We start from the raw sequence: 23,043 nt of genomic DNA on the forward strand, positions 1-23,043 counted from the left end.
TTTATGCAGCAGTGTGATGCTAGTGACTGTAACTGTTAAATCCCATGTTGCTTGCAGACTTCTTGTGGAGACAGGCAGGCCTGAATTTACCATTACGTGTGTAGGCCTGGATTGAGGCAAAGAAGGGCATAGCTTTTGCATTCAAATCAGATATTTGATAAAACTATTATAAAAAATTATTTCCTGTTTGCTCTTAAAGAACACTAAATGACTTGTAGTTTGAGAAAGCTAAAATTCAATTTTAATGAAACATTTGGGAGGGAAGGGGGCCTCTGAGAAGTGGAATCCAAATTTGAGCAGTTCAACATGAAGAAACACTAAAGTTTCACCATAAGCTGTTTGGGGTCCATCCAGTCTCCAGATATAGTTAGAATTGAAGAGAAAGAACGCATTGTCATTTTTTCAATCTTTTTTATTCAAAAGTTTTCAAAAGAAATAAAACAGAAAAAGCTAACAATCTAATCAAATGTACAGTTCAAAAATGTCTTTTGGCGTTTAACAAGTCCTAGGAAACAAAACTACAGAGTTATCTTGAACCGGACAAATAAGTTACCACTGGCAAGTTTGTGGCACTAGAAAAACAAAAATAAAAAATTAACTCTCTTGATCATATAGATATCTCTATGAAAATCTTTTTTTTTCAATCTGTACAAAAGGTCTTTCTTCATAAATTAATTTTTTTTTTATAATTTAATGGCTGTCTACTATGTGATGTTTAAGTAACTGATTATTTCTTTATGTACAGAGGTTAAATTTCCCAAATCTTACCCGGACAATGAGTATGGCACTTAGTTCAGACACTTCTAGCAGCAGCTCTTCCCTCCCTCTAATACAGCTATTGTATTGCAATTTTAACGAATGCAAAAAATATCAAGTAGTGAGAGATCCAAGAATGGCGATATACCAGATACAGGGAAGGTGCTGCAGGAAGTCTGGACTTTTACAAAGCAGTAATATTCCAGGGAGCACAGAACCAATAATACCACAACCTTTTTTTTTTAAAAAGAAAAAACAAACATCTCTTATGACTATGTAACTCACTAGAATCTACACTTCTCAGAGCAGCAATTTATTTTTGAAACTATGAAATGTCACCGACATCTATACTCCAATACTCACACAATTTAACAACTAAAAAATACTTGAATGAAGTAACTGCTTAGCCCTAGCTCCTGAGCTAGGATGATTTGGTCTGTGGAAACAGGGAGGGCCAGCAACCTGTCCCAATACAAAAAGAAATAAACTTTGAGGTAGATAACTGATCATATACAGCTGACCAGACAAGTACACAGTTTTGGAAGACAACTTAATTTATCATTTGATTTAAAACATATGCCATTGTAATAAAAGAGCTTTAATAGCAGTGAATTATCTAATACGTAAAAATACAAATAACTGTGTATTTATTAATCAGGAATTTCATAGTTTCAAAACTGGTTTTCTTTACACTTAACACTTGTAGTGATGATGTAAAGCGTGGCACTGCTTGGATCCAAGTCTTCCTTCATGCTTTTTGTGACCATACTTCAATTAAAATTATAAAACCTAAAGGCAAATGTACAAAAAAAGGCACATTCTCCTAACCGCAAACTGGTCCGGCAAAAATAAAGAGTACAGAAGACGTAATGCTGAGACAAATCAGAATTATTGGTTACTGGCTCTTTGTTCTTTGGTAAAGTTACCTTTAAAAGTGCCAAGTCTTTTTATTTTTATTTACCTCCTATAGAGAGCTAGTACCCAATCAATTATGCGTCTACTTACATCTCAGCTTATGTTTGCAAACAAGTCCTTAGCTTTTGCCATTTTGCTGTAATAGCAAATTTTCTGTTTGCTAGGTCTCAGCACAATCATCATTCTAAAGCACTATCATTAGTATAAAGGAAGGACAAAAATGTTCTGTGATATTCCCACCCCAAACTCCCCATTCTACCTACACTAAAACTAGAACATCAAGTTAGTTTCTGAAAAAAGGCAAAAAAAGATTTTACATTGCATCTTACAGCAGAGTTCCTAAATCATTCAAACTATCAGAGGAAACTATTGGCATATGGCCTTACAAACAATTTATCCTATTAAAATTCCCCCAGTCAGAAAATGTGTTTCACACAAAACATTTTTCCCCTCTTGCATTTCACTACCTTACACATTATGTGAAAAATCATTAAAAACACCTACTACACATTAAAAAAAGCCAAATTTTCAGCAATTTTTATTGACTACCTTTTCAAAGCCCTATGCTGCTGTTTTACAAGGCATAATAGACCAGCTCATTTGGTCAAAGCATTCTACACCATTAGTTTGGACTACTTACTGAAACAGCTACAGCATGAAAGATTTAAGGCAAATTGGAATTTATAGAAAAGGATAAGACACTTCACACTACGTTAAAAGAAAAACAGAAAGCTAAGAGAACAGACACTAACTGCAACACTGCACTGTAGCAACACTCACACACTGCAAGCACAGATCATCATTTTAGATGTTTTACTATTTTAAACTTCAGAAAACCCATTTCATACAATAAAAAACAAAACAAAAAACAAAACAAAAACAAAACAAAACAAAACCCAAAAAAACAAAACAAAAACAAACCAAAATACAAATTCTGCCATGCACGTGAATAAGTCTTCGTGGTCATCTGTGCATACCCAGAAATTTGGAAAAAAAAAAAAATTGCATCATAATACTTGATAAAAATTTTCTTACTAAAATAAACCTGTTCACAGGAACAGCTACTAGATGAATTTAAGGATTTTTTATGCACCTTATAGAACTTATAGCAAAAATAGTTTTAGTTGATTTCATTATAAATAATGTTTTCAAGAACCTGTGCAAAACTGTCAATAATTCCTAAAGCACAATTGATCAGTAAAATCCATGATTGTTTCAGCCTTTGCACCCTTCTCCAGGCAAGGTCAACACTGGACATCTGTAACATAAAGAAGTCAGAGCTAGGGCAGAATTACTTTTGCATTGTCTTCTATTGTAGACATCTGTGAAATTGTTTCTTACCTCAGACGTAGTTTTGAAAGGACCAAGTGAGCCCATGTACATACTTGACAACTGATCAGGAAGGTGCCAAGTGCCCTGGGAGTTGAGGGTTCTCAGCACCTGCGCAGATAGTCCCTTTGCCTAATTACAGCCTTATCCTATAGTTTTTTTCCTCACACAAAATCCCACTGATTCCCCACTGGGAGTTCTGCTTGCTGAGAGCTTAGGGACTGTGACCCTGCACTCAAACTGAGGGTTTGTGTGTGTGCGTGTGTTTGTTTTTTTAATGGCATCTACTGTTGGTGCATTCATGGGGAGGAACATTATTTTGCAGATTCAGTTTAATAATATTAACACTATTTGCCACTCTGCTATTCATTATTTATAGGGACCATACTGACTCATAGTGCATGTAAACACTAAGAACAATGCTTCTTAAGACATTACGTTCATGCAATATTGACTTTTAAGGGGAGTGCTCAATGTTTCCAATGGTGGTGGTTATAATATGCCTCAGAGAAACTGGGTAGCAGTTTTACCATCTCTTCAAGAGGCCAAATGTTGTCCCTTCTGCTCTGTGAACATGCAAAGCCCCAAACGAGTGGAGATAATACTGATCTTGTGCTAGGGACAGGATATGAAGAGCAGAACTTTGCTTCTCTGTGTGCCCTGGATCACTGCTTGGCAGCAGCAATCTTCACAGGCCCACAGAGAAGGCTTAGGACAAGCCACGCATCTGAACTATACTGACCTACAAGCAAGATGCCCTGAATTGGGAGCATGCAGGGGCCATGGTGCAGTAACAGTCCACAGGATGTGCCTGGATAATCGCTAAGTGTAGGATTTAGGCCCCTCAACCTCAAAAGGAAGAATGGGGACGTGCAAGGCCTGTTTACTTGGGAATCCTGTAGGGGCCAGTGTCTGGCCAATGTAAAGTAACAAACACGCACACACGTTCACTATTATATGGAACATGGCATCAGATAAAATGTGCTCAGCTAATGAATTTGTTTATACGACAATTTTTAGTCTTCCTGAGTATAGAAGAAATTCTTATCCGAATACTTGGGATGAGAACAGTGTTACCATTACCACAGAACATACTTGACCTGCAAAACCAAAGGTAATTGAGATATGTATGTATTAGTGAATGTGCACTAGGCAAACAGGATTATGTACAGAAGGTGGACAATCATAAAACTGCTGGTGCTTTCTGTATTCTGTGTTTCTAATAAACCTGTGTCATGAGAGCTACAGAAATGAACTTTTATGAACCTTTCGGGGCACATAAGCAATGTAGTGAGAGATTCACTTTCTAGTGCATGAATAAAGTTCTTTCAGTGTGAAATCTTGCAAAACTTTATAAACATTTATGGAACTGAAGTATAGAGAAGAACTAAACTCCAGAAGCTTATGTCTTGGAAGGATGGAATGAAGAAAATGGAATGCTAGGGAAATGGTCAATGCAAACAAAACTTTAAGGGTGGCAAGCTATAAAAAGCAGTGCTGCATGGAAGGGGTTACAGTCCAAACAAATGAGTGACTTATTAAGGAAAGCAAATGGAACATTTTCTATGAAAAGGAGGAAATTAACTAACTCTGAGAAAAATTTAAGCCAGGACTAACACTTTGTTGACCAGTCTGTCTCCTTCCTACAGTCTTAAAGACATGAAAGGGGAGTCTTTACAAGTGAAACTCAACAAGGATTTCCTTGAGGAGATTCCACTGCATCATCCCACTGCGGGTGGCATTGCTTCTCTGTAGGAAAGCCACTTCCAAGTTAGTGCTGGGATTCAAACTGTTCTCTACTCAAGTCTGATGCCATGCATGGAAGCACTGATGTCTCAATGTGAACAAGTTAAGGTAGAATGGTAGGCAATTGTGTGCCAGAGAAACTACTAATACATTATTGCAGATAATTCATTAAGGGACTAATCTTGAAGCCTTTACTCTATTTTTTCTAATTTCTCACTCTGGCAAAACTCAAACTGATGCTGGGCTCTGGCCCTCAATTATTAGCAGTTTTATTTAGATTATATCACTTCTGTAAGCTACAGTATATTGTACATTTAGTTTTGAATTCATGTCTTTTTCAGAGTAACAGGACAAGCCCCTACCTCAGTTATTTGTTTTGCTGATACGTATATGGAGAATGGTCACTGGATGTCTCTACTGTAACCTGCTGTTGGCCACTAGCTTCCTGTAAAAGAAGAAAAAGGGGTTGAGACATGATGTCCAGCAATACTAGCTAGCGCCTAGATTTCCCAAAATGACTAGAGATTTTGGATGCCTCTGTATTCTGTTGTACAACCCAAGAGACTTGACTGGGCCTGGCTTTCAGAAAGCGTTAAGCATCTTCTCCTTCATCCTTCTAAAAAACCAGGCCCCTCTCCAAGGTTTCTCAAGTTAGGTAAGTGATGCATCCAACTTGGCCTGCACTTTTATTTATAACAGAAGATCTAACGAAATATAAAATGATCAAGTACATGTTCTATTTCCTAAATTGCTATAGCAATAACTAGACAATGTGATGAGATTAACAGAATGGAACCACACAAACATATTAAAAAATGAGAGAATAAATTCTAATGTTTTCTGTAGACCACTACAAGTCACCATCTTTGTGCTGTGAGTCAATGTGAAGAACACAGACTTCTGCATTCCCATAAATTTTGTAAAAAGAAAAAGAATACTTGTGGCATCTTAGAGACTAACCAATTTATTTGAGCATAAGCTTTCGGGAGCTACAGCTCACTTCATCGGATGGGGGTTCTTGGGATAAGTGGGGTCTACATAAACCTTAGCATTTCCTTGCAAGTTTAAGTAAGATAATACACATATAGGCTTTTGTTCCTTAACCCTTTTCCTTCCTGTGGATGAACAAATAATACTTTGATTTGAACACGCTATTCTCTGTCACTACATTTTTACAGTGGTCACGGGTCAGAAGTCTAAGCAGGGGCCAAAATCCAGCTGGCCATGTTGAGGACATAGTTGATGGACAGGAGTGGTGTAAATAGTGTGATTACACCCTGAGAGTTACAGGCCTATAACTGGGAAAGAGTGCCCAAGGAGAGACTGAGAGTGGTCAATGGTATAGCTCCCCCTGGAACTGCAACATGCAGTCATATTTCAAAGCTAAGCAGGGCTGGGCTGGGTCGCTGCTTAGATGGAAGAACTAACTATTAGAAGTTCACATTGGTGCAGTATATTTATTAGATGAAAATAATGACATGATGGTAGTTTTATTAAACTCCATTAGTACTCAAAGGTCCTGCATAATGTAACGTTTTCATCTGTATTTTTTTTTTCCTGGCAAAACAATAAATATAACAATTTTGGCTGTAATAGTCTGCTGCTTATAAAATTTACCAACCTCAACAGGAACAGCTGCTGTCTGAACATGTGTATACTGGGGTATGTAGGCTCCTTGCATAGCTGTTGTGGCTGGCATGTACTAAAAAGACAGAGACAATACATTCAGCTAAAATAAAATCTGATGCAAACCCCATAAAGATTTTTTAAATATATATTTGAGTGCTCTGGTAGGGAAAAAGATTCAAAGCAAGCTTTATCTAAAATCAATAACCAGTGCAGAGAAGTGAGGTGTATTACACTGAGCAGTGTTAGTACACAAACTCAACTTTGGCCTTCAGAAACAAAGAGGTTAAGTATTTTCTTTCCAACAAAATTCCAGTCTGAGTCTTTTTCTTATCAGTATGTACCCAAGGAGGAAGGATGCTCTTATGGTTAAGGAACTGGCTTGTTACAGAAGATCTGGGTCAATTTCTTGTTCTGCCATACACTGTGTGACTTTGAGCAAGACTCTTAACTCTGTGCCTCAGTTTCACATCTGTGAACACTGAGGATAATATTTCTCTGCTTGACAGAGGTGTTCTGAGGATAAATGCATTTATGTTTGAGAAGTGGCAAGAAACTACACTAATGGAGGCCAGACTTTATCTAAATAAAGTGTGCCATGTATTTTTTATTAATCCAATGTATTTGTTTCCATGAGGAATGCAGTTTAAACTAGGAAGCTCATGGTATTCCTTTAGGTCAGTGGTTCAAATTTAGCTTAAGTCAATAACGAGCAAAAGTTACCATCAGATGGGTCTCTTCAATCATCTGTATTAAATGGATCGGTATAGGTACTTCTCTATGTCAAACTACCATTTGGTATACTAGATATAACACTGCATAGAATTTAATATACAGATGTAAGAGGTTTTTAGCAGATGAAATGTCTTCATATCAGACAAATGTATGTGAATCAAATAATTTATTTACAACACTGAACCCTGCAGAGTGAACTCAGCACCATTATTTCTGCTTCAAGTCCAGTTCTAGAATTAGAACTACTTAAACTGGGCTACTTTCATTTGCTTTGTTCCATGCATTTGGAGTACATTTCACACTACTACACTAGCTTGTCTGCTTACTCTTTTGCCCTAAAGAATCTGTGGAGACAGCCATTTACATTTTAATTGAGGAGGAAAAATTCTTAGTGGTTTTCATGTACACTACACAGATATTGTAATCAATACACAACATTTTCCCTTTGTATATACTGAGCTTTATATTAAATGCCACATACTGTTCCAGTACTGCCTAATGAAAGGTGACTCATCTGTTGTGTCAGAGGGTTTATCATTGATGCAGGCTGTAGTGACATGGTGTGGTCCATGGAGGGAGTCAATACAGCACCCTATAGGAGAGAAAAAAGCAAGTTTAAGAATGAGACTGTCCAGATTTTAATTACACTTCTCTTTTGGCTCAGGCTCATAAATACGGCCTTTAATTCCAACCAGTAGGGTTTGCCCTAACCCACAACAATGATACTAGCTGGTCTCGGAGATCCTAAGGATTTTACTCCATTTTATAGCTAACTACCCAATTTATACATGCACCAATCTGAATTTGTAAACTGAGTAATTACTTAACTACCTACCAAAAGTGCAAGATTTGATGTACAACGGATAGACCTGCAAATATTTCATGTGCCACTGTCTTATAGAGAGAATACTTTCCTCAACAGCAACAAATGATGCACTTCCATGACTGCCTGTTCAAGTTTCATACCCTTGAGTTAGGCATTGTAACTTTTGATCAGGGAAGTACCAGTTTCACTAGGGCACGAGTACCAGAGGGCTATGTTGTAAATACCATTTCTTTTGTAGAAAGTCTATCTAACACGATGGGATTACCACATTGGTGTCACGTCTCTCTATCTTTATATGTACAGTGGACATAGTTTTTAAGCACCTGAAGTTGCCAAATATTCAGTTGGTGTACAGGTGTTCGGAAAACTCTTAAGAATGCATGGGGGGTTAATTTAGATGGATGGATACAGATGGGGTTTATTTCCACCCTAAGATGTTCCTGTAAAATTACATTTCTAAATATATTGTATGTGTTATGTATGCAGGCATGTGACTGAAAAGAGGTTTAGGTTGAAAATTAATAGAAATAATTACAGCATACGGAAAATCAGTGTTTTTGAATGAATAATTTATTCCTTTTACAGCAGGTCTTATATTTTTTTATGAAGTACTGAGTGTTGTTAGAAAAACAACCATGTGACCAGTCTCGATGAAATGAGTCACAGGCACAAACACTGCAAGAATTTCCTGTTCTGCAGACTGCAAGTGTCTCTGCAAAGCAAATGAATGAGAAAGAGAGAGCACAAGCTTCCACACAGGCCGAAGACCAAAACTGAGAAGTCAGGAATCTAGATATTTCATTTCACCGAGATAATAGCTAGAATTGAACATCTGTAAATGGAATATCCCTAATAGCATGATAACCTATTAATTTCCATTTCTCACAGCATAACTTGCAGGCTTTCATCCTTGTTTATAATTTCAAAACTCTATGTTGATAAAGGGTGTAAATAAAATCCGTTGTGTCCATTAATGACATACTTGGAAAAAATATGTATCAGTTGGGCATGTTGAAAGGATGTAAGTGTTCAACACCATCTTTTTTGCTTGCACATACAGAAAACACTTTGCCAAAAAGATTTACGTTTTCCAGCCTGCATAAGGAGGTTAATTAAAGTCCAGGCAATTTCCTTGCTAGCTTTAAAAATGTGCTTGTTTGTCAGCCATGGCACTGCATATATTAAAGGACGAGTCAGTGTATATAATGTCAGTACCAATGAACTCAGTCATTTTGATGTGGAATGGTACTGATGAGGGGGGAAATGAGATGGGCAAATTATATATAAAGAATACATGACTGTGTGATATAAAAATATCATAGGCATGAGTGGGGGTGACCTGCATTACTCATGAATGGGGAAGCCATGGGCAACTAAATGAGTGTCCATAAATCTGTGTATATCATACCATATATTTTGCTTCTGTAAAACAGGTGGCCTGAATTATTTTAGATCTGCTCTAGAGCATTTTTAAAATTGGTTCTGCAATTTATCACATGCATATTACCACCACATGGGCTATGTCACAAAGCGTTCAATCTCAGCATCCTAAAAAAGGATGTACTTATCCCACAGGAAATTGCACTGGGGATAAATGGAGCTGTCCTCATCAACCTGCCTTCCTGAACACATGGACCCGTGTGTCTTTTCCTTCCTATTTTTCCCTTTCAAAGTGACAAAAAAAATGTGAGAATGACACTATAGCCCAGTGGTTAGGGCCTTCACCTGAGAGGTTCAAGTTCTTTCATCTCATCATTTAGGAGTGCAGAGGAATTGAACTGGAGCCTCCCATGTCCCAGGTGAGTTTCCTAACCACTAGGCTGAAGATTATAAGGAAAGCCACTGCCGCCACCTCCTCCTCCTGGCTGTTTTGAATGGAGCTAGACAGGCTCTGAGTGTGTCTACTGGATTAACTCCCACAGGCAAAATAGGCGGGGACATCCTATCTCCAGCTGGACTGAAGATCATGTTGGGACTTAGGCATCCAATGCATTGGGGCACCTGCCTGAGGAAGCAGTGCACATGCCCAGAGACAGAAACTTAGGCACCTAAGGGAATTCTATAGCAAATATTTAGGTGATGAATGAATTTAGGTAACTACAGTGTTCAGTGGCAGCTGAGCAGGGATTTTGTGGATTGCAGTAGTGCCTAAATATTGGCTTTAGGCACTTAAATCCCTTAGTGAACCTGGGCCATTGTTACTGAGGACCAGTAAAGTGGAGCCCTGGCAAAGGAAGGCTGGGCTAGTTAAAATTTGAAGTAGCAGGAGTCATGACTGAGCCCCAATTCCAACTGATCACGTCCTCTTCCTTCCTTCTTAGCATACAGCGTCCCACGGTAGAATCACCAAAATCCAAGAAAGATTATGGAAAGGAGAGTTATTTACCTTGTACAGAAATTGTAATTCTTTGAGGTGTTTTGTCCCTATGGTGCTCCACTTCAGGATGTGTGCATAACTGTGCACTCTTGATTGGAGATTTTGTCAGCAGTACCCATGGGTCCCACCTGCCTCCCATGCAACCGTGTGCTCCAGTGTGAGGATGTATAGGTGTGAGTGGACCTGCCACTGCTCCAGTTCCTTCTGAACCTCAAAGCTCAAGAATAACTCGAACATAGGGAAAGTAGGGCAGGTAATGCAGCAGCTCTGGAAGCATGCACAAGAACAGCATGCTGGGAAAAGGCATGTACTGATGACAGCTATGGAAATGTCTGTGACAGGTCCCTTCTTCAGTCAGGCTACAGAAGTAGACTGCACTTTGGTGGAATGAGCTATCACTCCAGGAGTGGGATGCACCCCTGAGACTTAGCAATAGGTTAATATGCATCCCGAAACTCATTCAGACAGTCTTCGGGTGGAGATCGGGTGCCCTTTCGTTCTTTCCGTGGTGGAGATTAAAAGTCTAGGAGAAGCCCTGAAGGGCTTAGTCCTGTCAAAGTTAAAAGCAAGAGCTCTTCTTATGTCCAGTGTATGGAGACTAGCTCTTTCTCTTGAGGGGTAAGGCTTGGGGTAAACCGTCGATAGATGAATGTACTGATTAATGTGGACTCTGAAGATACCTTAGGTAAGAAATGGGGGTGAGGGAAATGATGTCCCTTTGTCACAATAAAACACCATGTCTGGTGGGTCAGCCATAAGGGCTTCTAGCTCTTCTACTGTCCTGGCTGAGGAGACAGCTATAAGAAATGAGATCTTAAGAGATAGATGAAGGAGGCAACAGCTCCCCATAGGTTCAAATGGGGTTTTCTTAGCATATTAAGAACTAAATTGAGGTCCCCTGGATGAGTTGGTTTCTTGACAATAGGAAAAAGGTTAAACACGCTTTTAATGAACTTTGTACTGGCTGGGTGAGCAAAGACTGAAAGCTCTTCAATGGTGTGTGAGAGAGAAAGTCTTTAATAGCAGCTAACAGAATCTTATTTGAGTTCAGCTATAAACCTGTAGTTTTCAAATTTACCAGGTAAATTTAGAGTGTTGGAAAGGTGAGATTCAAGAGGTGGTACCAGATCAGAAAACATTTCTATATTTGGCTTTCCTATTACTGAGTAGTACTGTCTAGACCTCCGGAGAGCTGTCCTGTTTTATGTTCCAGAGAGCCATCTAATACCCATGCCTTGAAATGACGCAACAAGAGGCTGGGGTGAATCATGGATCCTGATTCCTGGGTGTGGCGATTCACTGACAGAGGAAGACAGAGATGGTTGCAGGAACAGTCAAAGGAGCTCTGAGAACCATATTTGCCTCATCTATGATTGTGCGAAGCGGATAGCCACTGATCTGTCCCATTTCAGCTTGTTCAGGAGACTGAAGAGTAACGGCATCAGGGGATAAGCACAGAGGAATACTAGGCCGAGGGATACTGAGAGCACCTCCCAATGAGTTGAACAGAACCATTGGCACTCATCAGCTTGTGACAGTAGAGTGCTGTTGATTGGTATGGCAATTTTGCCCTGCAGTGAGGCCTGGAGAAGTCCAGCAAGGAATGTTGAGGTTTTGCATCTCCTCTAAGGTCTCTGTAGTCCTTTTTACAAGTTCCCGGAAGGCCTTGAAATCATCTGCGCCTGAGTAGGATTGGAAGTGGAGGGCATAACAGTCTCCTTTGGTGAGGATTTGTGGGAAGGAGGTGTCTCCTCTTCTGAACCTGGCTCCTGCTTCTCTGGAAGCTCCTCCTGTGAACTAAGACCTGGTGTCAGTAGTTCTTGAGGAGTCGTCTTATGAGGGTACCCTGTAAAAGTGCTCACCATAGGGGTCCACTGTAGTGGGATGTAAAGAAAAGAGGTAGGACCCAAAGGTTGTTTCTGCTTATACTCTTCCTTGGGATGCACTCCAAGGGGAAAAGAGAGGGTAATGAAAAGGGTGAGGAACCTTAAACCAACAACTCAAAGTCAGAGGACGTCTTGGGGGCAAGTGGTGCTTGTACAGGTGGCTGGTGAGGGACCAGTAACTGCATCAGTACTGCTGTTGAGAATTCACAGATGGAACCATCAGCTCTGGATCATGAGCTGGTATCAGCGGGAAGTCTTTCTAAGTAGCCTTCCTGTGGGTAGCTGGAGACCACATCAACGCCAGAGGTCAAGTCCCCCTGTGGATACCCAGAGACCACACTGATACCAGAGGTCAAGTTGTCCTGGAAGGGTAGACAGACTCTGGAAGGTAAACTGGTGCTAGAGGGAAATCCCGGCCGGTACCTCTCAAAGGAGAGAATTCAGTTTCTTCCAGGTACTGGGAAGTTTGGATAGTGTTCCTTGGGAGGCTGCACGCTGGGAGGTACCAGAGACAATATCGAGGACTGGTCCATGGGTTCTCTACCATGAACTCAGAAAGACAGTACCAAGGAGTTGGACACCTTGATATTTGAGGAGTCCTTATCCTTCAGAGGCATGGAGTCCAGTACCATCTCTGATGCCCCTTGAAGTTGCTTGCTGTATGCTTATCAGTATTCAGCAAGGTCAGTACTAGAGGGATTAGAAGCCTCAACAGTACCCATACTGGGATGCGAGGACTCATTAATCCCAGTTCAAGGGGGTTACTTTCCCCTCTTCTTGGTTTCTTGTTCTGTTCTTTTTCTTTTTTGGTGTTTCAGAAGAATCTAAAGGGCCCCCACGGCCTTTGCTTACTGAAGCAGAAACAGTCACCAGGGAGCTCTGAGCAGCTGAAGCTGATGTACAGTGGGTGGGGAATGGACTCAGACCCCAAAAGTCTCAGAGAATGTTCCATAAAAAGTTTTAGTTTATCCTCCCTTCGTTTATTTTTTTAGATCTCTTTTTGAATCCTGTGCGGATCTCACACCTGGAGGGGATTTGGAATCTCCCCAAGGCAGCAGAGGCTGCCAGGGTGCCTGTCGTTACAGGGCAAAGATATATGGCAAGTCAGACAGGTGTGAAGCCCAGTATCTTGGCATAACTCATTGGGAAAGTCTGCAGAAGAGAGCCAAATTTAAATATAGACACAAAACAGGCAAAAAAGGGAGGGGGAATCCCCCAAAGTACAAACTGTACTAAACAAATGAAAAACTAAGAAAAAACAAGAAAAAAGTTAGCAAGCTTTGCATCTAGCTAAGTGGGCACTGCAACACTCCATCTCGAGCTGCAGGTGGCTGAGAAGGAACTGAAATGGTAATGGGCCTGGTCTTCCCTATATACCATCACACCAGAACATGAGGAATGTGTAGGGTGCAGGTGTGGTCTCACAGGAACTGCTGGCAAAATATCTGCTCAAGAGCGTATGGGCGCATGCACATCCTGAAGTGGAGCACCGATAGGGACAATTACTTGAAGAAGAACAGATCTATTTCCTACAGTTTGAGATCTTCAGAAAGCTGCAAAGTGTTTAATATCTACACAAACACAAAAAGAGCGACAGTGGGAGAAGGAAGCATAAGAACTTACAGGGTGCTGCATAATATATGGTTGAGGTTGCATCCAAGAAGGATTCTGAACCTAGAACAAAAATAAGTTTTAATTTTCATCATCACACTATTTTTCTTTAATGCACCCATTTTAAATATCATGATTATTTTATCAATCATAACATAAAAAGCCTTCACGTGTTCATCTGCTTACCTAAACCAGCCTCTGTCTGATTTAGACTAGGAAACACTGATTCCTATTAAAACTTCTATTTACAAACCTCAGCTCTGTTGGAAGGAGTAAAACTACAGTCTAATGGGAAGGCAAGATATGGACATAACATACTATGTGGAACTCTCAAAGCAGTATGTTTTATTCACTTTAATCTAATTTGTAGTGCAGGCCTTAGAAACTCTATGGAATACTCTGTAAAGGTCCTTGTGGAAAGAGACGTTTAGCTTCCACTCATGTTGAGGTGTGAAATGCCTATGTGTCCTTGGAAATCCCAATGGGAAAAGTAATCAGAAAGTCTCAGAAAGCACAGAATTGTTTGCTCTGAGTTTATGCTCAGGTGGCATTGGACTGAAAGGACTGGCTAGTCTGATAGTTTCTACTCAGTTTGCAATGGTTAAAATACCAGTAATTCTGCTTCAACCTGTTACAGGGACAAGAATAAGGACTGGCAAATTTGGGTTTCTCCTGATAGGCCAACAGAGTACAGTATTCTTAAAGACCAGGAACAGGGACTGTGGTCCTGACAAGCACGCTCTCCTTAATGGCAAGCAGCTCTTTGATTTTTCAGAGGAAGTGAGATTGTCTGAGACTTTCTGACTTGAGGCAGGATAACTTTAAAAGATTCTTATAACTTCAGTGATATGCTAATCTGCTTCTCTTAGTTGAAAGAGACTGGTTTAAAGAACCATCTAGTACTCCTGCTTCTACAAAAGACTTTTTTGTGACAGAAGTCAAGGCAGGCTAGAAACATGGAGCTGTCACGTCTCCATCTCCTACCAAGAAAGTATGCAGAGGATGAGGAAGGTTTCTGATCTTTTCTGTGCACCTAAAATAGGTTAATTAGTGCTGCTGGAAACTTAAGGGCTACGAGGTGCCTAAACCACCTCACATGGAGACCTGTGAAGAGCAGAGGCAGTTAGACCTTGTGAACTGAGGTGACTTTCTGCAAGATCAATATTTCCTGCCCTTCTTTCTTGATTATTTTTCTCTTGAGTCACACTGAATGACTCTCTTCCTTTTCAAACATTAAAGAGCAGAAGCCTGCTTCTGCAGCTCACTTTGTAGAAGGTAGAGCGAGGACCAGGGAATTCAGGAACCCAGAGTCTTTAATTTCAAAACTGTTGGTGCAATTTGACTGGTGCTTAGACTGATCTCTTCAGCTGACTCACAACTTTCATCTGGGTGTATCAGAGGTGCAGAAAGAGTACGAACAAACACTAACCAAACATTATGAAATCTGATGTCCTTCAGGAAAACTAACTCTAAGAACAGGTTTTGCTGCACCTCAAGAAAAAACAATCTCAATTTCATGATGCATTCTGGTTGTGTAAGTGATAGGATGCTGTATGTTCAGCAAGCGTGGATCTGTAATTAAGATGTGACTAATATCTGTATTATGAAACTCTTTTGGCCAGAAAAAAACATCACTTCCTTCTACACAGAATTATTCTTTCATTTTCATTTCTAATTAAAAGGATGCAATAATTTCAGATAGTACAGTGTAAACAGTGTTTAAACTGTTCCATTCTCTAGAATCTTAGCCTTGTGCCACATGTTGAAAACACACTGCCAGTAACAGATATTTGGAAATATGCAATACCATATGCTGCATATTTGAATGGGAAATAGCCTAGAAAGCCTGCATTTTATTCACAAGTAACTTCTCAGTGTTTCCATGCCAAATTCCAGTTTTCACATGCAACAAAGGAAAGAATCAGAGATTCCCTGAAGGACAGTGAGAGCCTAACAAGGATTCGCTTTGTGTTTTTAACAAGGAATAAAAAACTAAAATCATTGGAATTTTGCAGGGTAGGAGGGAGGAAGGGTGGAAGCTTATAATAATTCTCAGAATTTACTGACTATCAAGGCAGTACCATAATGTCCTCCCCAAGATGACCAATTTGCAATAGATAGTAGAAGCACAAATAGGCCCATTCTCCTTCACTTCCCTCACCTGGGGCTGCTGAACCATATGGAAGTTTCTACAAGGGCATAATATAGGCCTTAAATGGGACCAGAGGGACATGCAGGTCTTGTGCCTACTCTCTGTATGGGGCTGTATTTCACCTGTTCTGCACAAATGGTACAGTTTGGCCCCTAAACTCAGTTTTATGCTAGGAAATGGGAGATAATTACTAAATTTAACAAACCAAAATCTTCAGCATTTCATGTTAGGATTTTTTACTCCCTTGGTTTAATCTTCAATCAAATCTACTTTGCTTTTTGATGTCTCTCCTATATGAAGTAAATGCCTACAATAGCTAAATTAGAGGGACATGGTGGGTGAGGTCATATATTTTATTGCACCAACTTCTGGTGAAAGAGAGAAGCTTTCGAGCTTATGCAAAGCTCTTCTTCAGACCTGAGGAAGAAGTGAAGCTCTGTGTAAGCTTGACTCTTTCACCAACAGAAGTTGGTGCAATAAAAGATAATACCTTACCCAATGTGTGTCTCTATTATCCTGGGCCCAACACAGCTACAAAAGCACTGCAAACAGCAATAGCTAAATGTCTCTAAGCTGTGGTGTGGCAAGTGAGCCTTTGCCTGATTCTACTGAACTGCAGCAGTAAATCCGGACTCTCAATAAATGGAAATACAGAAGATCAGAGTGGTATTTAAAAACGAACATTCTTGAAAGCTTTATACCAAACGTGATAACTGCTTTATCAGCATATTACATTTTTTGTAAGCTTATTGCAGTGGGAGGCAGAATTACTCATGCCAGTTGCCTTTGTTTCAGTGCTCACTGAAGTCAAAGGACAGACTCCAGTTGACTTCAGTATGCTTTGTACTGGGCTCTGAGATTGCAAAGTGTGCACTGAGTACTCTTTGCTTTACAATCCTTATGATACCAAAGTAACTCCTGCTTTAAAAGGCCCTTTTAGAGGCCCTTTGCTCATATGTGGAAATATTTGTACTTGACCTCACGGCTGTTCATGATTTTCTCCCAGTCATCTGAACTCTTCTTCAAACTTTTCCCCCTAGGATGTAGTGAGTGTCTAATCTCTTCTTAGGACTCCTTATGCCTAAAGGAAGCCACAGGATCATGGGCAAATCTTCAAGCAAAAGCCGGCCAACCAAACCAAAGAGGGTTTAAATAAAGGTATTCTCTTACAAATACACCACAGACATAAAAAGGATTCAACAAACTGCCATGGAAGACAATAGAGAACTATATATGAAATCTACAAATGGCCAACAAATACCCTAGCTGTAACCACAAACAAGAGCCTTTATTTTGCAAGATTCCTTACATCTAATTACATTGCTGTGCTACATAAAACAAGCAGCACTTCAAAACAAGCACCTGTTAGTAATCCATGTGGCATTTGTGCTAATCCTGTATGGAACTGAATAGCTTTTTCATTTAAGTTTAGCATTTTTGTAGAGACCCATAAAAAAGATGTAGCAACCAGTAAATAGCACCATTCCCTATGAATCAATTCTGTAACTGAGCTCTAAGTACAAACCTGGTACGTAGAAACTGGAGAAGCAATATATGGCGTAATAGATGTTTGGGTGATCATCCTGTTTGTTGCAATACTGTATGGTGAAGGATAAAATCTACAAGATACAAAAAAAAAAATTAAACCCTACAAATGTAATAACTCTATGCATCTTTCATAATGCAGAAAATTCTTTTGTTTAGTGTCACCACTTGACGTACCCATTTTGTAAAGCAGCTGTAGTTGGATCATAAGTAAGCGTCATTCCAGCCTTTAAGGAAAAAAATAAATATGTACACACACACATATATATATATATATATAAAAATATAAAATGGAAGAGTTGACAAAATTATATTTTGGAAATTGTTTACATAAATCCTTCTTTAAATATATTATTCTTTAGTAAAAAAAATTGATCAGTGATATTTTATTTTCCTATGCTGAGGGAAAGGTTAACAGCAGGCAAAAGTAATGATATAGTAAAAGGAGTCACTGAACTATAATGTTGGCTCAGAATACAGAGTTTCAGTATGAAGAGAGAAATGCAGTAACTGCAAAGTTGGTGTGGTGTGTGTGTGTGTGTTTGTGTGTGTGGTGCATTAACTATAAAAATGAATGTGGAGAACTGTTCCTCAGAAGACAGATGTGAACATTTTCGTAGCCTCAAATGTTTAGTCTTACTAAAGACAGTAAAAGTATATGAAAGAATTATCTTGGATATTAAAATTTAAGAAAGACTATATCATCAGTGTGATTGGAAAAAAACACCATGTTGCCCGGCACTTGTGTATTTCTCTCATATGTTGTAAAATAGGTACAACACTGTATTTCAATCCTAACTGATTTACAACATTCACATGACTTAACCCATTTCAATGCTGTATAAACAAAATGTTTAGTTATATATGACTGAAGTTATGTTTTTTTTGGCAGTTTTACACTGGAAGTATATACTGTGGGTAAAATCCTGCTCCCCTGCAAACTTCAATTGAGTCCAAGAGGATCAGGATTTCATCTTTTGCATTTACATAGAGATACAGGACTGGAATGGGACTCCTGGGTCACCAAGCTCAGTCCCCTACTATCACAGTCAACCCTGTCATATAAATCCCATTCATAAATGTATCAAACACCATCCTATAACCAGTTAGATTGTTTGCCCCCACTACTCCGATTGGGAGGCTGTTCCAGAACCTTCCTCCTCTGTGGGTTAGAAATCTTCTTCTAATTTCCAGTCTAAAATTTATTCATGTCCAGCTTATATCCATCTGTTCTTGTGCCAACACTGTCCTTTAGCTTAAATAGATCTTTTCCCTCCCTGGTATTTACTCCCTCAACGTATTTATAGAGAGCAGTCATATCCCCTCTCAGCCTTCCCTTTACTAGGCTAAACAAGCTAAGCTCTTTTAGTCTCCTCTTGCAAGGACACATCGATTACCAGAACTGTACAAAGTATTCCAGATGAGATCTTACCAGTTCAATGGCATTAATACTTCCCGATCTTTACTGGAAATACCTTTCCTGATATATCCTAGAATTGCATTTGCCGTTTTCATGGTCACATTATACTGGTTGCTCATAATCTTCCTTTGATAGTCAATACATCCGGTCTTTTTCCTCCTTTGTTGTTTCCAAATGATGAGCCCCAAATTTATTAGAAATTCTTAGTAGTCCCTAAATGCATGACCTTGTACTATTAAATTTCATCCATTTCTATTACTCAAGGCCACCCAGTTCCTCCTGTATAATATTCTGATCCTCCTTTGCATTGATGATCAACAGGTTTTTTTAAAGAAAACTAAAGATGCATTTAAATATTTTATAAAAAGTTACAAACTGGCATGAGAGAGTTGCTGGCACACACTCAATGTGCCAAAAGGCCAAGCCAAGCAGTCTATATGCTTATCATTTTTGTAAGTATTCATTATCACACACCCACACTAAAGCTTGAAGGGAGGACTTACAAGTCTCACCTCGCCTTCTCTATGCCACGCTCTCCCGTTCTGTATATATTTGTTCTGATTCTGTCTCTTTTTCTGTCCTCCATCGGCAAATTTGCACAACAAAGGTTCTGCAGGAGCTAAAGGAATAAGGAATACTTTGAATTAGGCAGTTTTGTATAAAATTTATTAGGCATTCCAAATATTGTATACATTTATTAGTAAAACACATTAAATTTTATTTACTTTTTCAAAAAATATGTAATGTTAAAATTACAGCATTAACACAGACCATTGATAGAGCATCAACTAGTGGGCAGGACTGAACATGAGAATATGTATTCCACAATACACTGTACCATCAATAGTTGACAATCAAGTCACATACAACTAAAGAATAAAAATCTTGAGGGATATGGGGACCAATCCATTTTCTTCTAACCATATAAACCCAAAATTGTTTAAAACACTTTTCTGTTAAATTTTTTTAAAATAGTTTAACGTGTTATAAAGGGGCATTCTCAATGTAAAATCTAGTCAGTTTCTAAAAGTCAATGGGGGTCTACATGGGCACTGTGATGTGCAGTATGGAATTAGTTGTGGTACAGGTCCTTAACTATCTATGGAGTGTAAACATATAAACTGATCACATACAAATACTGTCAAACGCCTAAAGCAAACTAAATGGAAAAATAAATAACATTTTCTCTAATCTCTTTCAGTTGTAGTCATCATGTGTTACGTCTAACAACGGGTTAAATGAAATATAAAATGAAAAATTTTAATTTTTTTGTCCCTTTAACATAGAGATATAACAAGACAGTAACATCAGGTACAGCTATGGACTGTAGTTTCTTCTTAGCTCTTCTAGTCAGATTATTATATTTCAATTTAAAATGATCACATAATAAGACTGTTAGCAAGACACACAACCAGGATATGTTCTACCACGTATCCCATGCATGTTGCATTGTTCTGTGAACTAATGAAGACTGTGGATCTAGTTCTGAGCTGTGACTTTCAGGAGGTGCAGTCCAGGAAGGAGGTGGGTTTGGGTAGGGAGCTCTAAGTCACTTTTGGGCTTCCTGCATTCTGGGTTTAGTTCCCATAGTCAGTTATAGCAGCTTTAGACATTTCAGCAGCTTCCCACAGGTGCCTGCATTCTGCTTGGCTAGGCCAGGCCAAAATAGCCAGAGCTTAGGCACTCTGGCACAAAACCTTCCTTTCTTAACATTGCTTCTGCACACCTTGTCATGCCACAAAAATGAAGGTTTGATGTGGAAGCAGTGTAGACTATTAACCCAATCTTATGCCACCTTGCACTGGGAGATTCCCAGCTGCTTTCCCCTTTTCACCTCTGCAGCATAGAGGAGACAGAGCCCAGAAATGAAACCGGAAATTCTTGACTATTTTCCTTTTACCTCACTCTTTGAGCAGCCTCAGAAAAAGGGATCACCTACATCTTTATGATGTTTTCCCTTTTCTAGTCTTTACACAGTAGACTAACCATGATCACCACTTCTGTTCCTTATCTCAAAATGTAAGCAGTCATAAAGAGAAAATATAGCTGGAAAAGTTTGCATCTTACTCTTTCCCTATTTATTATTACCCTAATTTATTATCCTTCTGAGCACCTTTCACTGATACACAGTCTTTTCCCATCCAACCTCACCGACAGGTTGGAAGCATCATTGTGACTTGGCTCTTCACAATTCACTGCCAATAATTCCTGCTACATGAGCTGTCTAAGCTGTTTTGTGACACTCCTTTATTCTTTCTCTAATAGGTAACACCCCAGTGAGAAAAGCCTGGATCTAAAAACTTGTAGGTTTCCAAATGTGAATTAGGATTAGGAGACAAGAATCAAAATGGTAGCACACCTGTAACAAAATAAACCCAAAAATTTCAATATAGATATCATTAGTGCCCACATGCTATTCATGCTGTCTAAAAGTGCTAAAGCTGATTGCTTCTTCCATCTTTTGTATGACTTGTTTCTGAACCCTCTAACAGTGGAGACTGGATGGCTCAGAGGATTAATAACAAGGCAAAGACTTTCACCTCTAAGCCATCAGTTTAAGTCTGCCTCAGGCTGGGTGGTCAAGTCATTACCTGGGGCTGGCCTATGTGAAATGAATTATTGATACTATTTCTGGTTCTACTGGGAAAATACCCACATCATACCTGCATACTTCTTGGCAGTCTTTCCATGAAAGATGCATGGACTTAGAGGCAGAAACACCCTCACAGGTGGTCCCTTGTGGTCAAGGTTGAATATGAGGCATATCAGTGAGGAAGCTTGCACTGCTACTGCCTACATCGTATATATTCAGTAGACAAATAGAAATATTCAGTGTCTGGGTCTAGAAATCTGGCACCTTCCATGAAAACTCTTAAAAATAAATCTTAAGGGGAAATTACTTAATATTGCATAGTGATAAATTAAGCTAGGGACAATGTAGGCTGACAATATGGAAAACACCTAAGTGGGTTAGAAACACAAGTCTCATTGACTTCCAATTGAATTTGTGCTCCTAAGTCACTGAGGCACTTTTGAAAATCCCGTTCTATATGATTAGTTGTAACAAACTACTATAGTGATGTCCTTTGTGCTATTAGACTAAGATGTTCTTTATCTGTTGTATGAACTTTTCCTCAGTTAAACTGGTTGAGTGACTAGTGCTTCATGGCCGGAAGTACAGAGCCCCTGCACATCCCATGAAGTCTTTTTCGTCTTACCACAAATTTCTTCCTCCTCCCCCCTTTAAAAAGAGAAGAAAACTAACGTTACTCAGGCAATTCAAATGGTACGTTTCCTATAAGGATGTAAATTCTTCTGTTGCATATATAGGACATGTATGTACAACAGCAGTCTGTGTTGCTTGTTAAATGTATACCTTCATATATTCTGAGTTGAGCTGTCAAATATTTACCAAAAATATACAGTGGTGAAGTTATAACCTCAGACCAGTGGGTGAAGCACACTAAACTTTTGAATTCCTTTACTTCTGAATGCTAATTTTCTCAACATTACAGCTGCATTCACTTTTGCATTTAAAATACAGAAAACTCAACAAGGTGGTTTTAAAATACTAGTTCCTTAAAGAGTTTGCTTAAATGCTGCCTATTTTTTTCATAGCATATTGCCAAGTAACAAAGCATATGGTACCAATGAATTCTGACATTAAAACATCACTACAGTGATGCAGCAAGACCATACAGCTAGACACTTTTGCCAAAAACTGGATCCCCCCGCCCACCCCCAAACTAAATCATGTGTCTAGTGCAGGCCCAAAATCATAACAAATATCAGTAACTTTATATTTTTTAGAAAGAAACTGAATGGACTCCACTGTCACCAAATTAATCCTCGTTTTGTTGAATATAAAGCTCAGGGGCCAAAGGTCATTTCCCTGATCCTTCTAATATTGCCACAGTAGCACATTTTAAGTTGTCACAATTAACTTCTCTCTCTCTTTAATTACTGATCCTTAAAATTAAACAGCAGGCACAAGATGAGAGAATTAAGAAAAAAATAAAACTCTCTCTCAAATTTAGCATTTTATTCTAGACTTAATAGGTGAAATCCTGGTCCCACTGACTTCAGAGGTGACAAGTTTTTACCCAATAATTCCAAGGC

General features: G+C 39.1%; 1 protein-coding gene across 7 annotated transcripts in view; it reads right to left on the reverse strand.

Annotated features, from left to right (window-relative positions):
• Window positions 1-454: 454 nt before the first annotated feature.
• RBMS1 (RNA binding motif single stranded interacting protein 1) overlaps window positions 455-23,043 on the reverse strand; it is a 207,239-nt gene continuing 184,650 nt past the window's right edge. For 5 of the 7 annotated variants that reach the window (XM_084643426.1, XM_084643429.1, XM_084643423.1 and 2 more), the window contains 8 exons: window positions 19,428-19,543; window positions 17,682-17,731; window positions 17,485-17,578; window positions 13,820-13,870; window positions 7,589-7,699; window positions 6,368-6,448; window positions 5,109-5,191; window positions 455-2,929 (listed from right to left, as the gene is read on the reverse strand). In XM_084643426.1, coding sequence (XP_084499552.1) covers window positions 5,114-5,191; window positions 6,368-6,448; window positions 7,589-7,699; window positions 13,820-13,870; window positions 17,485-17,578; window positions 17,682-17,731; window positions 19,428-19,543 — 581 coding nt within the window. In that variant the 3' untranslated portion in view covers window positions 455-2,929; window positions 5,109-5,113. The remainder of the gene's footprint in view (window positions 2,930-5,108; window positions 5,192-6,367; window positions 6,449-7,588; window positions 7,700-13,819; window positions 13,871-17,484; window positions 17,579-17,681; window positions 17,732-19,427; window positions 19,544-23,043) is intronic. The other 2 variants (XM_084643427.1, XM_084643424.1) reach the window with 1 other exon arrangement.

Source organism: Lepidochelys olivacea (genome assembly GCF_965140295.1).
Source record: "Lepidochelys olivacea isolate rLepOli2 genome assembly, chromosome: 11".
Lineage (NCBI taxonomy): Eukaryota > Metazoa > Chordata > Testudines > Cheloniidae > Lepidochelys > Lepidochelys olivacea.